General features: G+C 50.1%; 1 protein-coding gene across 1 annotated transcript; it reads left to right on the top strand.

Annotated features, from left to right (window-relative positions):
- The first annotated feature begins 7,285 nt into the window (after positions 1-7,285).
- Positions 7,286-9,187, top strand: RAMP2 (receptor activity modifying protein 2). The gene is made up of 4 exons (XM_017509384.2): positions 7,286-7,518; positions 7,986-8,051; positions 8,508-8,610; positions 8,744-9,187. Exons 1-4 carry the CDS (start codon positions 7,422-7,424, stop codon positions 8,997-8,999), a joined length of 522 nt encoding a protein of 173 aa, XP_017364873.1. The 5' UTR covers positions 7,286-7,421; the 3' UTR covers positions 9,000-9,187.
- Positions 9,188-14,964: the final 5,777 nt, after the last annotated feature.

Raw genomic sequence — 14,964 nt, 5'->3', positions numbered from 1 at the left:
TGTTCAAGGACATGAGACATGCATTTTCCTCTGTTGGATGCAGTGAAGAAGTTAACTTAATTCTGTTTGTTTGTTTTTTTGGTTTCATTTTTTTCCCAACAGAGTCTCACTCTTGTGGCCCAGGCTGGAGTGCAGTGGCGCAATCTCAGCTCACTGCAACCTCCGCCTACCGGGTTCAAGCAAGTCTCCTGCCTCAGCCTCCCAAGTAGCTGGGATTACAGGTACCTGCAACCACGCCTGACTAATTTTTGTATTTTTACTAGAATACAAAAATTGTATTTAGTAAAATACAAACATTTTTAATTTTTTTATTTTAAGTTTCACCATGTTGGCCAAGCTGGTCTGGAACTCCTGACCTCAGGTGATCCACCCACCTTGGCCTCCCAAAGTGCTGGGGTTACAGGCGTGAGCCACCACGCCCGTCCTGTTTGTTTGTTTTTGATGTGTGGTTTTGCTCTGCTGCCCAGGCTGGAGTACCATGGCATGATCATGCTCATTGCAGCCTCAGCTTCTGGGCTCGAGCAATCCTTCCACGTCAGCCACTCAAGTAGCTGGGACTACAGGCACACACCACTGGGCCCAGATAATTTTTTGTAGAGATGTGGTCTCTCTATATTGCCTAGGCTGGTCTCAAGCTCCTGGGCTTAAGCAATGCTCCTTCCACCTCAGCCTCTCAAACTGCTGGTATTACAGGAGTGAGCCACCATGCCTGGCCCTTACTTAATCTTTGAGCCTCAGTTTTCTTGTCTGTAAAGTGAGTTGCTATAATAATAATTGTTTTTTAGATTGAGTCTCGCTCTATCACCCAGGCTGGAGTGTAGTGGCACGATCTTGGCTCACTGCAACCTCCACCTCCTGGGTTTAAGCAATTCTCTGCCTCAGCCTCCTGAGTAGCTGGGATTACAGACAGCTGCCACCACACCTGGCTAATTTTTGTATTTTTAGTAGAGATGGGGTTTCACCATTTTGGTCAGACTGGTCTTGAACTCCTGACCTCGTGATCCATGCGCCTTGGCCTCCCAAAGTGCTGGGATTACAGGCATGAGCCACCGTGCCCAGCCCAATACTTAATTTAATAGTTCAGTTTTAAATAAAACAATTTGTCTGATGCATTGAGCATATGAGCATATTGCTTGTCATCTTCAAGTCCTGGTAAACAAAACATGAGTACCCTGTGCTATATAGTATCCAGGCTCCTGGGGTCCTGGAATGGGGTAGAAAGGTTCCTGAGGAGGGTTTCACAGGACAACCCTAATAAATGGAGGAAGAAAGCAATCCTGGCATCTGGTATTGGGTCCTACAGCAACCATGAGTCAGCCCCAGGTGCCAAGGGACTAGCTATGTTCTCAGCACTGCTGGGTGTGTGCTGTGGGTCATTTGGCCACGGTCCTTGACAGTCACGTTGCCTGAGCATCATTCTTGTAAATCTGGCCTGGGTTCTTTTTCAAAACAGCCTCCGCCATGTGATGTCATGGTCCAGCTAGGGTTGGAGAAGGAAGGAGGAGGAGGGTGTGTGCACATAGTCTGGGGATCTTCCTATTTGTAGAGGAGTCCATCTGGTCCTGGGAGAAACTCTCTATCCTTCTCTCCTCCTTTCCAGATTCAGTAAGAAATTAGTATTCTGATCTGGAGTGAGAGGAGGTAATAAATCAGAATGGTTAAGAGATGAACCTTAACATCAAGCTATCCTGGGTTTAAACCCTGGCTCTGCCAATTACTAGCTCTGGGACAGTAAACTTTCTCCTCCTGTTTCCCCATTTCACACATGGAGAAGATAATTCTGATATTATAGTGGTGTGGCTTTAAGAGATATATGCAAAGCTTTCAGCACATGTGTCAGTAGACACACTGTGTAGCCTGTAGTAAGTTTCAATAAATGGTAGTGACTGTTAGATCCCCAGCAGTTGATGAGTAATATGACTTGATTAATTTCTCTGGAAAGAGCCTGTTTTCTCCAATGGCCTTTTTTTTTCTGACAGAGTTTCATTCTTGTTGCCTGGGCTGGAGTGCAATGGCACAATCTTGGCTCTCTGCAATCTCTGCCTCCCGGGTTCAAGCGATTCCTCCTGCCTCAGCCTCCCAAGTAGCTGGATTACAGGCAGGCACAACCACCACACCCAGAAAATTTTTTGTATTTTTAGTAGAGATGGGGTTTCATCATGTTGGTCTGGCTGGTCTCGAATGCCTGACCTCAGGTGATCCACCTGCCTGGGCCTCCCAAAGTGCTGGGATGACAGGCGTGAGCCACCACTCCCGGCCCAGTGATCATTTTCCCCCTTGAAATGTAGTCAGGCTCCTCCCAGGTGTGCCATCACTCTGAAGATTAGGAGTCTGGGGACAGATGGAGCAGTTGTGTCTCCAATCCTTCGTCTTCTCTCCCTTTGCTGGCTCCGTGGCTATAGCTCCTCTAGTTCTCTCTGCTGTCTCCTTTCCCTCTCAAGAAGTCGATCTCTTCTCTCTAGTTAGGAAGGACCAGCCCCTACCAGGTAGGACTTCTGGCTTCCCCGACCCTGACTCTTTCTCACATCCTCTTTTGTGCTCTGCTCTTCATTTTTCAGACAGCTGGGGGAGAGACCAGCATGCGTGAATGTCGGTGCACCATAGAGATGCTTATTCTAGGATGCCCCACATATAGCTTCAGAACGTAGAAGGCCCTAGCACTTTTTCTTCCTCCTGGGTGGCTCTGAATTTGTGTGTGTGGTAGGGGTGGAGGTTCAAGATTAGAGATGCCACCCTTTTGAAGGGTCAAGTCACCTCTTCCCCTGCTCCAGGCAGGATGGCCCTGTAGCAAGAAGGGAAATGGAAGTAGGACGGTAGCAGGATCCCTGCTCATGAGGAATTAACCTACTTTGGGGCCAGAAGTCTCAGGACAATGTCCAACTGGACAAGAACCACATCCTTCTCTTTCCAAGCACTAGGTGGTGGGGGCAGAGGAATAAGGAAATGTGTAAGAACCTTAAAAACTAGATCTCCAAGGCTGGGCGCGGTGGCTCAAGCCTGTAATCCCAGCACTTTGGGAGGCTGAGGCAGGTGGATCACGAGGTCAAGAAATCGAGACCATCCTGGTCAACACGGTGAAACCCCGTCTCTACTAAAAATACAAAAAATTAGCTGGGCATGGTGGTGCGTCCCTGTAATCCCAGCTACTCAGGAGGCTGAGGCAGGAGAATTGCCTGAACCCAGGAGGCAGAGGTTGCGGTGAGCCGAGATCGCGCCATTGCACTCCAGCCTGGGTAACAAGAGCGAAACTCCGTCTCAAAAAAAAAACTAGATCTCCAGCCAGGCATAGTGGCTCACGCCTGTAATTCCAGCACTTTGGGAGGCTGAGGCCGGTGGATTACTCCAGCTTGGGCAACAAAAGCAAAACTCCGTCTAAAAAAAAAACCACAAAAAACAAAAAAACAAACTAGATTTCTGAGCCAGGTGTGGTGGCTCATGCCTGTCATCCCAGAACTTTGGGAGGCTGAGGTGGGGGGATCACTTGAGGTTAGCAGTTTGATACCAGCCTGGCCAACATGGTGAAACCCCGCCTCTACTAAAAACACAAAAAAACAGTTGGGCCTTGTGGGGGGCGCCTGTAATCCCAGCTACTTGGAAGACTAAGGCTAAGGCAGGAGAATCGCTTGAACCTGGGAGGCAGAGGTTGCAGTGAGCTGAGATCACACCACTGCGCTTCGCCCTGTGTGACAGCAAGACTCTGTCTCAAAAATAAATAAGTAAATAAATAAATAACAAAAAAATTAGATTTCACTGGATATAAGGAAGAAAAGACTAAAGGCAACACTATGTACAGTTAAAAAGAAAGAGGCATATATATATATATATATATATGATCATGGAAAAATATCCAAGACATGTTACTAAGTCTTCCTTCCTTTCCCCCCCTTTTCCTTCCCCTTTGTTTCTTCTTTTTCTATTTTGAGACAAGATCTCACTCTGTTGCCCATGCTGGAGTACAGTGGAATGATTATGGCTCAGTTGAAATTCTGGGCTCAAGGGATCCTCCTGTCTCAGCTTGCTGAGTAGCTGGGACTACAAATGTGAGCCACCAAGCCTGGCTAATTTATTTTTATTTTTTGTAGAGACAGGGTCTTGCCATGTTGCCCAGGCTGCTCTCGAACTCCTGACTTCAAGTGATCCTCCTGCCTTAGTCTCCCAAAGTGTTGGGTTTACAGGTGTGGGCCACTGTGCTGGCTTCTTTATTTTTGTTGTTATCATTATGTTTTTTTGGTTTTTTTTGGGGGGGGGGACGGAGTTTCGCTCTTGTTACCCAGGCTGGAGTGCAATGGCGCGATCTCGGCTCACCGCAACCTCCGCCTCCTGGGTTCAGGCAATTCTCCTGCCTCAGCCTCCTGAGTAGCTGGGATTACAGGTACGTGTCACCATGCCTGGCTAATTTTTGTATTTTTAGTAGAGACGGGGTTTCACCATGTTGACCAGGATGGTCTCGATCTCTTGACCTCGTGATCCACCCGCCTCGGCCTCCCAAAGTGCTGGGATTACAGGCGTGAACCACCGCGCCCGGCTATCATTATGTTTTTAGACAGAGTCTTGCTATATCACCAGGCTAGTCTCCAATTCCTGGGCTCAAGTTCCTGCTTCAGGTTCCCGAGTAACTGGGACTATAGGCATGAGCTGCATACCCAGCAATAGTATCGCGGTTTTTAAAAGTCACTGAGGGCGGGCGTGGTGGCTTATGCCTGTAATCCCAGTGCTTTGGGAGGCCGAGGCAGGCAGATCACTTGACGTCAGGAGTTCGAGGCCAGCCAGGCCAACATGGTGAAAACATGTCTCTACTAAAATACAAAAATCAGCTGGGTGTGGTGGCGTGTGCCTGTAATCCCAGCTACTGGGAGGCTGGGACAGGAGAATCGCTTGAACCCGGGAGGCAGAAGTTGCAGTGAGCCGAGATCGTGCCACTGCACTCCAGCCTGGTGATAGAGCAAAACTCTGTCTCAAAAAAAAAGCTTCCTTGAGGGCCAGGTGCAATGGGCTCACACCTGGAATCCCAACACTTTAAGAGACTGAGGCAGGAAGATTGCTTGAAGCCAGGAGTTTGAGACCAGCTTTGGCAACAAAACAAGACCCCATATCTATAAAAAATATGCCTGTTGTCCTAGCTACTGGGCAGACTGAAGCAGGAGTATCTCTTGAGCCCAGAAGCTCAAGACTGCAGCGTGCCATGATACCTCCACTGCACTCCAGTGTGGGCAACAGTGAGCCCCTGTTCCTAAAAAGTAAAATAAGATAAAAATAAAATAAATAGGAACTTCCTACCAAATTACCTATATTTTCTTTTTTGATCTTAAGGTCATTTTATATATGAAAATGTTGAGCTCCAGTGATGTGAAATATCCTGCCCAAGTGCAATAAGACAGACGCAGAACCTACCTTCAGAATCCGCATCAATTTTTTTTCCTTTATCTATTATAAAATGCTATACTGTCCTTTTTTTTTTTTCTTGGAGACAATCACAGCTCTCTGCAGCCTCGACCTCTGGGGCTCAAGTGATCCTCCTGCCTCAGCCTCCCGAGAAGCTGGCACTACAGGTGGACACCACTATGTCAGGCTAATTTAAAAAAATTTTTGTAGCTTTTTTTTTTTTTTTTTGTAGAGACAGGGTTTCACTATATTGCTCAGGCTCTATTTTAAATCCAATATTTGCTTTTGTCCCCTTTAATCTTGACCCCAAACCCAGTCCTAACCCATAGTGGGCTCCTTTAATCTAGCCCTAACCCAGTGAAAATGGCTTGTTTTGCTTTCTGCACCTCCTTGCTCCCTCCTCCCATCTTCTCACCCAGAAATCTCCCATGCTTCCTTTTTGAAAAGAGCAATCCTGGGCAAGCAGGCAGGACTAGATTCAGATGGCCTGGCTCTTTTCTGCATCATTGTAGAAATGATCCTTACCAGGAGGACTTTGGAGTTCATGTCAAGCAGGCCACTGACCCTCTCCCACTGGATTCCTTACAAAAGCAGCCTCTTGACCACAGAGGAGGACAGCACGTTATCCGTGCTCTTGATCCAAGAGCCTGAGATCCTGAGATGAAGACCTCAAGAGAGACTATGACGGATAATTTGTGGTGAACAGGAATCAGTAAACTGGGACAACAGCAGCAGCTGAGTCCAAGGGTCAGTGTCTGGGAGTAATTTAGGAAAGTTTGGTGCTGACAGCTGTGTCTGGGACTTGAACGTCATGGCCAAACCAGCTCCTGGGCTCCTCAGCTGCTTCAGGCTAATGAACCTCTGGCCCAGGACACAAGAGGCAGCTGTGGTGTGGCTGAAGTCAGGGCCCCCGGAGGCCCAGGCTCGGCCTTGCTGCTTCCTTAGTAGTGTGACCTTAGACAAGTCACTTAGGAAAAGAGGAAAGGAAACTAGCATTCAGCGAGTGCACTGCCCTTTCTCAGCTGCCATCCTCACTGGTGAGGAGGAGAATGTTCCTATTTTACGTAAGTCCTGAAGGTAAACGCGTCATGCAAGCTCTGTAACTGGGGAGGAGGAAGACAGAATTAGAACCCAGAGCTTCTGAATTCAAATCCCGGGCTGTTGGCCCTGAGCTTTAGCGTTTCTGTAAAATGGTGATAGTAATACACTCGCCCCGCACATCAAGTCCCACATCGAAGGTTCTAAACCCTTTCCTCCTTTCTCCCAACCTTGGTCCTGAAGAGCTGCGGCACCTCCTTCCCAGGAATGTAGTCACCGTATTTTGCCTCCTCCCAACAGGTTTGTGGGGTCTGGGCCCCAGGAGGTGTCTTGAGGGGAGGGTGTGTGGACTTCGGTTTTCCCTCTACCCCACTCCCCAGACCTTCTCCCCACTCTGGAGGGCCGACTCCCGCTTCTCGATGGTTGAGACTGGCGGGCTGACAACAGCGGCTGTTCCCAGGATAGGATAAGGAACCCTAAGCTGCCGGGCCCAGCTCCAGGAGCTCCTTCCCCTACAGCCCAGGGCAGCCCCTTAGGTGCAGCGGCGTCGAGAGGCCTCTGGAGCTCCCAGTCCCTCCCTCTTCGGGTCTGGGAGAGCAGCTCGTCGACCCCTCCAGCCCGGAAAGAGAGGGGGCGACTCGAGTCCGGGAGCGGCTCCTTGGAGACCCCGGAGAATCCTGCGCGCCACGCGGCCGAGCCTCCGAAATAGATCCCGGTTCCGGGGTTCCGGGAGCTGTCCAGCCCCGCGGGGTGAGCTGCGAGAGAGGGTGGGCCAACGCCGGCGAGGCGGAGGGAGCCGCGGGCGCCAGGCGCGGGTGCGGCGGCGACTCCCCCTCCAGCCGCGGGCCCCGGGCGTCGCCCCCGCCCCCCACGTGGCCGCCGCCGTCCCAGCCCCTCGGAGGAAGCGGCGCGGCTTCCTGCGGCTCGGGCCGGGGATATAGGCGCCCCCACACCCGGGCCAGGCTCAGCGCCGCCGTAGCTCCTCGCCTCCTTGCTGCACGATGGCCTCGCTTCGAGCGGAGCGCGCCGGCGACCCCCTGCTCCCTACGACCCGCGCTGGGCGGCCGGCAGCGCTCCGCCTCCTCCTCCTGCTGGGCGGTGAGCGCGGCGCCCCGAGGCCCGGGCAGGAGGCGCGGGAGGCCCAGGAGGGGAGATGGGAGAGGGGCTGGATGGGCGAGGCGGGAACGGGCCCCGGGGTTCGGGCGCAGACCGGCGGACAGAGCAGCACTGGCCTTCGGACGGTCCCTGACCTCACCTCGGGGCGGGCATAGCTCGAGCTGCTTCCCACTGGGGAAAGCTGGAGTGCTGGCACCGGCCCGGCGGAGAGGGCTTGAGAGGCCGGGAGCTGGCCAGAGGGGAGGGGGCTTTGGGCCTGGGTGTGAGTGACAAGGAGCTGGTGCCAGCCCCTCCCTCCCCAGCAGAGATGTCCATAGGGTCTAGATTATTCCTCTTTTTCCTCCATGGTAGCCCTGCTTTCAGAGGGTCTCAGTCCCCCAACACCCTCTCGCAGACCCCACTTCTGGGGTCCCCGCTATGCCACCCTCCTCTCCTGTTTCTCCCCACAGCTGTCCTGAAGCACCAGGAGACTCTGGCTCAGCCTCTTCCCACCACAAGCACACCGGGGTCAGAAGGTGGGTACCCAGGGTGTGGAAGGGTGGCCGAGGGCAAGGACAAGAGCAAATTCAGTGGGGAGAGTCCCTTTCCCACGAGGCCTGCACAACCCCAACTGATGGCCCAGTAAACTCCCCTCTGTTCTCTCTTGGGGCTCCTTGTGGTCTTTCTCCCTGTCTTCCCACAAAGTCCCTTCACAGCTCTGAACTGGCCCACCTCATAGGTGGGTGAGAAGACCCCAGGAAAAGGTGTATATGGAAGTTCTTATCAGGCTGGGATGGAAAGTGCTTAGCACAGGGAAGTCGTTACAGGATTCCTGAGCTGGGACTCTGTCCTCAGCCAAAACTTCTTGCTAGGGAAACTTTCTGAAGGGTTCCCCCGTTTGAAGGCAGGCGGTTCACTTTGGAAGCACCTGGGCAGGAGGGTTTGGAGGGAGGGGCAGGGCTATGGTCATTGTGCAGCATCTGTACCTACAGTGAAGACGAACTATGAGGCAGCTGTCCAACTTTGCTGGAATTATTATAAGTATCAAATGGATTCTATCGAAAAGGATTGGTGCGACTGGGCCGTGATTAGCAGGTAGGGGCAGTGCTGGAGGGTGGCTCAGGCCTGGGGTTGGGCCTGTTCATTGCAGATAGACCTTGAGTGAATGTGGGGCACTCCTCTCCCTGGGCCCACCCCCTCACTCACTCAAGTCCTCTCCTGCCCCCAGGCCTTATAGCACCCTGCGAGATTGCTTGGAGCACTCTGCGGAGGAGTTTGACCTGGGCTTCCCCAATCCCTTAGCAGAGAGGATCATCTTTGAGACTCACCAGATCCACTTTGCCAACTGCTCCCTGGTGCAGCCCACTTTCTCAGACCCCCCGGAGGATGTACTCCTGGCCATGATCATAGCCCCCATCTGCCTCATCCCCTTCCTCATCACTCTTGTAGTATGGAGGAGTAAAGACAGTGAGGCCCAGGCTTAGGGGGCCACAAGCTTCTCAACAACCATCTGACTCCACTTCCCCACCCCCACTGGGCCTCCCTCCTCTCCTCCCTACTCCCTCTCTCACTCTCGCTCCCACCACAGATCCCTGGATTGCTGGAAATGGAAGCCGGGTGGGGTCATGGCACAAGTTCTGTAATCTTCAAAATAAAACTTCTTTTTGTACAATGCCCTTCTCCCCATTTCAGTGGGACCTGTGTCATTCCCTGCCACTCCCACAGGCTCTAAGCTCTGGGTAGCGGAAGCGGAAAAATCTGGATGGCCCACTGTTCTGTTCATTTCACCTGCCCCCCTGCTCCCGACCTCCATGAAGTTCACACCCCTATATTCTTTCCTCCCAGGCGGGCCTTTCCTGCCCTTATCCAAACTCGGCTCCAGGAAACAAGCAGGAAGAGACTCCCTTCTGGTCTGGACAGCAGCTGGGGGCCTGCGACTGGGGAGGTGTGGGGGAAGGGGCAAGGGAGGAATCTCTGCTTGTGACTCCTGCAAGAGGGGCAGGAGGCTGTCCAAGGGGCCCTGACTGTTCCCTTCTTCATGCCTCAGTTTACTCCCAGGGCCTGGGAAGAGGAACCCTGACTGAGCAACAGGAATCCATTCCTAAGGACCTCACAATTGAGGGCGAAAGCAGTGGGGGCTTCCTCTATTAGGTTCACCACTCCCCTCTGTCCTCAGCCCTCATCCTACCTTGTTCTGGACTGGGTGTGGCCTACAGCCCAGCAACACACTGCCCCCTGGTGTCCACTAAAGCTAGCAACCAGAGATGTCTGTGATCTCAAAGAAGCTCAAGGCTCAGGAGCACTGGACCCCCGGGTCAGAAAACTGCCATCTCCACAGCAACCACTAGTTTCTTGTTTTTACTTTTGCTTTTTTTAAACAAGGTCTCGCTCTGTCACCCAGGCTGGAGTGCAGTGGCACAAACATGGCTCACTGCCCTCGACCTCCTGGGCTCAAAGATCCTCCCACCTCAGACTTCCAAGCTGGGACAGGCATGTGCCACCATGCTAGGCTAATTTTTTTGCTTGTTTTGTGTGTGTGTGTGTGTGTGTGTGCGTGTGTGTGCCGGGTGCGGTGACGCGTACCTGTAGTCCCAGCTACTCCGGAGGCTAAGGTGGGAGGATCGCTTGAGTCCAGGAGTTCTGGGTGGTAGTGTGCTATGCCGATTGGATGTCCGCACTAAGTTCCGCATCAATATGGTGACCTCCTGGGAGCAGGGGACCACCAGGTTGCCTAAGGAGGGGTGAACCAGCCCAGGTCGGAAATGGAGCAGGTCAAAACTCCTGTTCTGATCATTAGTGGGATCATGCCTGTGAATAGCCACTGCACTCCAGCCTGGGCAACATAGCGAGACTCCGTCTCTTATTTAAAAAAAAAAAAGGATTTTTTGTACAGATGGGGTCTCACTGTGTTGCCCAGGGTCATCTTGAACACCTGGCCTCAAGTGATCCTCCCCAGTCAGTCTCCCAAAGTGCTGGGATTACAGGCATGAGCCTGCTGCACCTGAACAAACACTAGTTCTTAGCTGGACCCTTCTATCAGCTTCTTGAGACAAACAATACTCTGTTAAGATAACTTCCTACCCAGGTGCAGTGGCTCACACCTGTAATTTCAGCACTTTGGGAGGCTGAGGCAGGTGGATCACAGATCAGGAGTTCGAGACCAGCCTGACCAACGTGGTGAAACCCCATCTCTGCTAAAAATACAATAATTAGCTGGGCGTGGTGGTGCAAGCCTGTAATCCCAGCTTCTCGGAAGGCTGAGACAGAAGAATTGCTTGAACCCAGGAGGCAGAGGTTGTGGTGGCCAAGATCATGCCATTGTACTCCAGTCTGGTCGACAGAGCGAGACTCCGTCTCAAAAAAAAAAAAAAGATACCTTCCTACTTTCTAGGGTCATACCCAGCCCCTCTCTACAACTCACCATTGTTGTATATGAACACACCTATATGTTTCCTGGATAATGAGGCCCAGTAATGTAACCTGGCAACCTACACCTCCAGCTCTCCCTCGGACACAACTGCCAGGTCTCCAAAAACATCTACAAAACAACTTTATCCTCCATGGATACACCTGTTTACTCCTTGTGGCATCCTGGGCCTCTTTAGGGACATTCCTTATGTTGAAATATCTGCCACCTTGAGTACACACATGTCCATTTCTTGGGGTGTCCTGCCCATTCTATATATGCTTGTATGCTTCCTGGAACATGCCTAATCATTCTCTGAGACACACTTCTCTCGGGCACATCTGTTTTTCTAGCCACACGTATGTTTCCTAAAAATATTCTGAGTTGGCTGGGCGCAGTGGCTCACTCCTGTAATCCCAGCACTTCTGGAGGCTGACGCAGGTGGATCACCTGAAGTCCGGATTCTGAGACCAGCCTGACCAATATCGTGAAACCCTGTGTCTAATAAAAATACAAAAATTAGCTGGGCTTGGGGGCGTGTGCCTGTAGTCCCAGCTACTCGGGAGGCTGAAACAGGAGAATCGCTTGAACCCGGGAGGTGGAGGTTGCAGTGAGCTGAGATTACATCACTGCACTCCAGCCTGGGTGACAGAGTGTGACTTGGTTTCAAAAAAAAAATTTGAGTTTTCGCCTGAAATACAGGTTTGTTTTATTTCCATGAAGCAATCTGTCTTCCTAAGTATATATATCTACTACCTTTGTGGCATGTATTTGCCTTCATGCATTTTATTAATATACATCAAGAACCTGCTGGTATAAGACACTGTGTGTGGTGTATTATGTTGGAAAGATAGGTTAGAGAATCTGGTTTTCTGCCCTCAGTGGCTTTCATCTAGTGAGGAAGTTGACATGTGTACAAACTAACAAACAAACAAAAAAAGAAGTGTGTGATGGGAATCATGCTAGGGATACAAACCAAAGGAGGAAAGGATCACATCTGGCTGAGAAGATCCCAGGAGGTGTGATGACAGGAGGGTGATTGCAGAGTTGGTAGATGACTAGGCCTTAGCCTAGGGGAGAGAGTAGGAAGGGAGGTAAATTACAAAATTATTGCAATAATCCAGGCTGAGAAAATGAGGACATGGAGAAAAGGAGTGTTGAATGGGGAAATGGGAAATAACTATAAAGCAGAGGATATGACTAAAAGCAGGAGGGAAGGGCCGGGTGTGGTGGCTCATACTTGTAATCCCAGCACTTTGGGAGGCTGAGGTGGGTGGATCACCTGAGATCGGGAGTTCAAGACCAGCCTGACCAACATGGAGAAACCCTGTCTCTACTAAAAAAAAAAAAACAAAATAAAATTAGCTGGGCATGGTGGCGCATGCCTGTAATCCCAGCTACACGGGAGGTTGAGGCAGGAGAATTGCTTGAATTTGGGAGGTGGAGGTTGCAGTGAGCTGAGATTGCCCCATTGCACTCCATCCTGGGCAACAAGAGCAAAACTCCGTCTCAAAAAAAAACCCCAAATAAATAAAATAAAATACCAACAGACCCTTGATGTATATCATGCATATAAAATGCAGGAAGGCAAACACATGCCACGAAGGGAGGAGATATGCCTTTAGGGAAGACAGACACATTCATGGAAATAAAGCAAACCTGTATTTCAGGTGAAAACTCAAAATATTTTTAGGGAATATTTTCCACTTCCCCATTCGACACTCCTTTGCTCCATGTCCTCACTTTCTCAAGCCTGGGTTATCTCAATAATTTTCTAATTCATCTCCCTTCCTTCTCTCTCCCCTAGGGAGGAAATTAGCAGGACTTGGATAAAATAGGAGGGAGAGGCCAGGGCTGAGGGAGAGGAGAGGTTAGGGGTGACTCAGGCTTTGGACTTGAGTTACTAGGACAATGATGGCAATACTAATAGAAAAGAGCCATTGAGGAGGAGGAACCGTCCTGAAGAAAAGAATGTACAATTATAAGGTAACAGTGGAACAAGCTGTTATGTTCCACAGAGAGTTAGAAATGGGGGTGATGGGAGTGGAAAGAGGTTGGGTCTGGTGATATAGGTGTGGGAGTCTTCTGCACAGAAGTGCACCATAAAGCCATTAGATGGATGAGAACTCTAAGACAGAATGGTTCATTGAAAAGAGGAAGGCTGGCTGGGCGTAGTGACTCATGCCTGTAATCCCAGCACTTTGGAAGGCTGAGGCTGATGTATCATGAGGCCGGTGTATCACAAGGTCAGGAGTTCAAAACCAACCTGGCCAACATGGTAAAACCCTGTCTCTACTAAAAATACAAAAATTAAGTGAGCGTGGTGGCACACACCTGTAATCCCAGCTACTTGGGAGGCCGAGGCAGGAGAATAGCTTGAACTCGGGAGGCGGAGGTTGCAGTGAGTGGAGATTGCGCAACTGCACTCCAGCCTGGCAACAGAGCAAGACTCCATCTCCAAATAAATAAATAAATAAATAAACAAACAAATAAATAAAAATAGTTAAAGAAAGAAAGAATGAGAAAAGGGCCGGGTGCCGTGGTTCACTCCTGTAATCCCAGCACTAGGAGGCTGAGGTAGGAGGATTGCTTGAGTTTAGGAGTTTGAACCAGCCTGAGCAACATGGCAAAAACCTATCTCTACAAAAAAATTTAAAAATTAGCCAGGCATGGTGGTGTGTACCTGTAGTCCCAGCTACTTAAAAGGCTGAGGTTAGCCGGGCGCGGTGGCTCAAGCCTGTAATCCCAGCACTTTGGGAGGCCGAGGCGGGTGGATCACGAGGTCAAGAAATCAAGACCATCCTGGTCAACATGGTGAAACCCTGTCTCTACTAAAAATACAAATAAATAAATAAATAAATAAATAAATAAAAATAAAAGGCTGAGGTTGAAGGATTGCTTGAGCCTGGGAGGTTGAGGCTACACAGAACTAAGATTACACCACTGCACTCTCCAGCCTGAGCAAGAGAGTAAGATCCTGTCTCAAAAACAAACAAATAAATAAATAATGAGAAGAGAGAGGGACAGAGGGAAGATCAGAGATGTAACAGCAGAACAAGAATAAAGGATTGTCAAAAGCTGAGAGTGGTGGCTCATGCCTGTTATCTCAGCACCTCGGAAGGTTGAGGCAGGCAGAACACCTGAGGTCAGGAGTTCAAGACCAGCCTGGCCAACATGATGAAGCCCCATCTCTACTAAAAAAATACAAAAATTAGCCAGGAGTGGTGGCAGGCACTGGTAATCCCAGCTACTTGAGAGGCTGAGATGGGGAGAATTGCTTGAACCCAGGAGGCAGAGGCTGCAGTGAGCCCAGATTGCACCACTGCACTCCAGCCTGTGCTACAGAGCAAGACTCATAAAGGTAAAGGAAATGGTGAGCTTTGAGAATGTATTATCAACCAAATGGTTCATTCATTCATTCATTCATTCATTTAACAAATATTTGTTGGTCATTCTGTGGAGCATGTACAGGGTACAGTGTTTTTATCTCCGTTTTTTTGTCTGTTTTGTGTTTGTTTGTTTGCTTTTGTTCCAAAGCAATTTTTAAAAAAATTTCTTTGTATTTTTGACATGGAGTCTTGCTCTGTCGCCCAGACTGGAGTGCAGTGGCGCGATCTCAGCTCACTGCAGCCTCAGCCTCCTGGGTTCCAGTAATTATCCCACCTGAACCTCCCAAGTAGCTGGGATTACAGGCGTGCACCACCATGCCCAGCTAATTTTTTGTAATTTTAGTAGAGATGAGGTTTCACCATGTTGGCCAGGCTGGTCTTGAACTCCTGACCTCAAGTGATCTGCCCACCTGGGCCTCCCGAAGTGCTGGGATTACAGGCGTGAGCCACTGCAGCTGGCCTTTTATTTATTCTTGTTTTTTTCTTTTACCCATAGACTAAGGCCATAGAAACTGTGAACGTGAAGGATAGATTTGGATGAGGGAAAGGTTGGAAATCAGACAGAAAATTGAGATGGCAGGGTCGAGAGTTGTACTTTTTATTTTTATTATTATTATTATTATTATTTGACACAGAGTCTCATTCTGGCTCCCA

Source organism: Cebus imitator, unplaced genomic scaffold (assembly GCF_001604975.1).
Source record: "Cebus imitator isolate Cc_AM_T3 unplaced genomic scaffold, Cebus_imitator-1.0 Scaffold415, whole genome shotgun sequence".
NCBI lineage: Eukaryota > Metazoa > Chordata > Mammalia > Primates > Cebidae > Cebus > Cebus imitator.
The sequence above is the reverse complement of the archived record's forward strand: the minus strand, read 5'-3'. Positions and strand labels throughout refer to the sequence as shown.

Coding starts and splice junctions, on each gene's coding strand:
- RAMP2 (XM_017509384.2), top strand. CDS start 7,422: ATGGCCTCGCTTCGAGCGGAGCGCGCCGGCGACCCCCTGCTCCCTACG. Junction 7,519..7,985: donor CCTCCTCCTCCTGCTGGGCG/GTGAGCGCGGCG, acceptor TTCTCCCCACAG/CTGTCCTGAAGCACCAGGAG. Junction 8,611..8,743: donor GACTGGGCCGTGATTAGCAG/GTAGGGGCAGTG, acceptor TCCTGCCCCCAG/GCCTTATAGCACCCTGCGAG.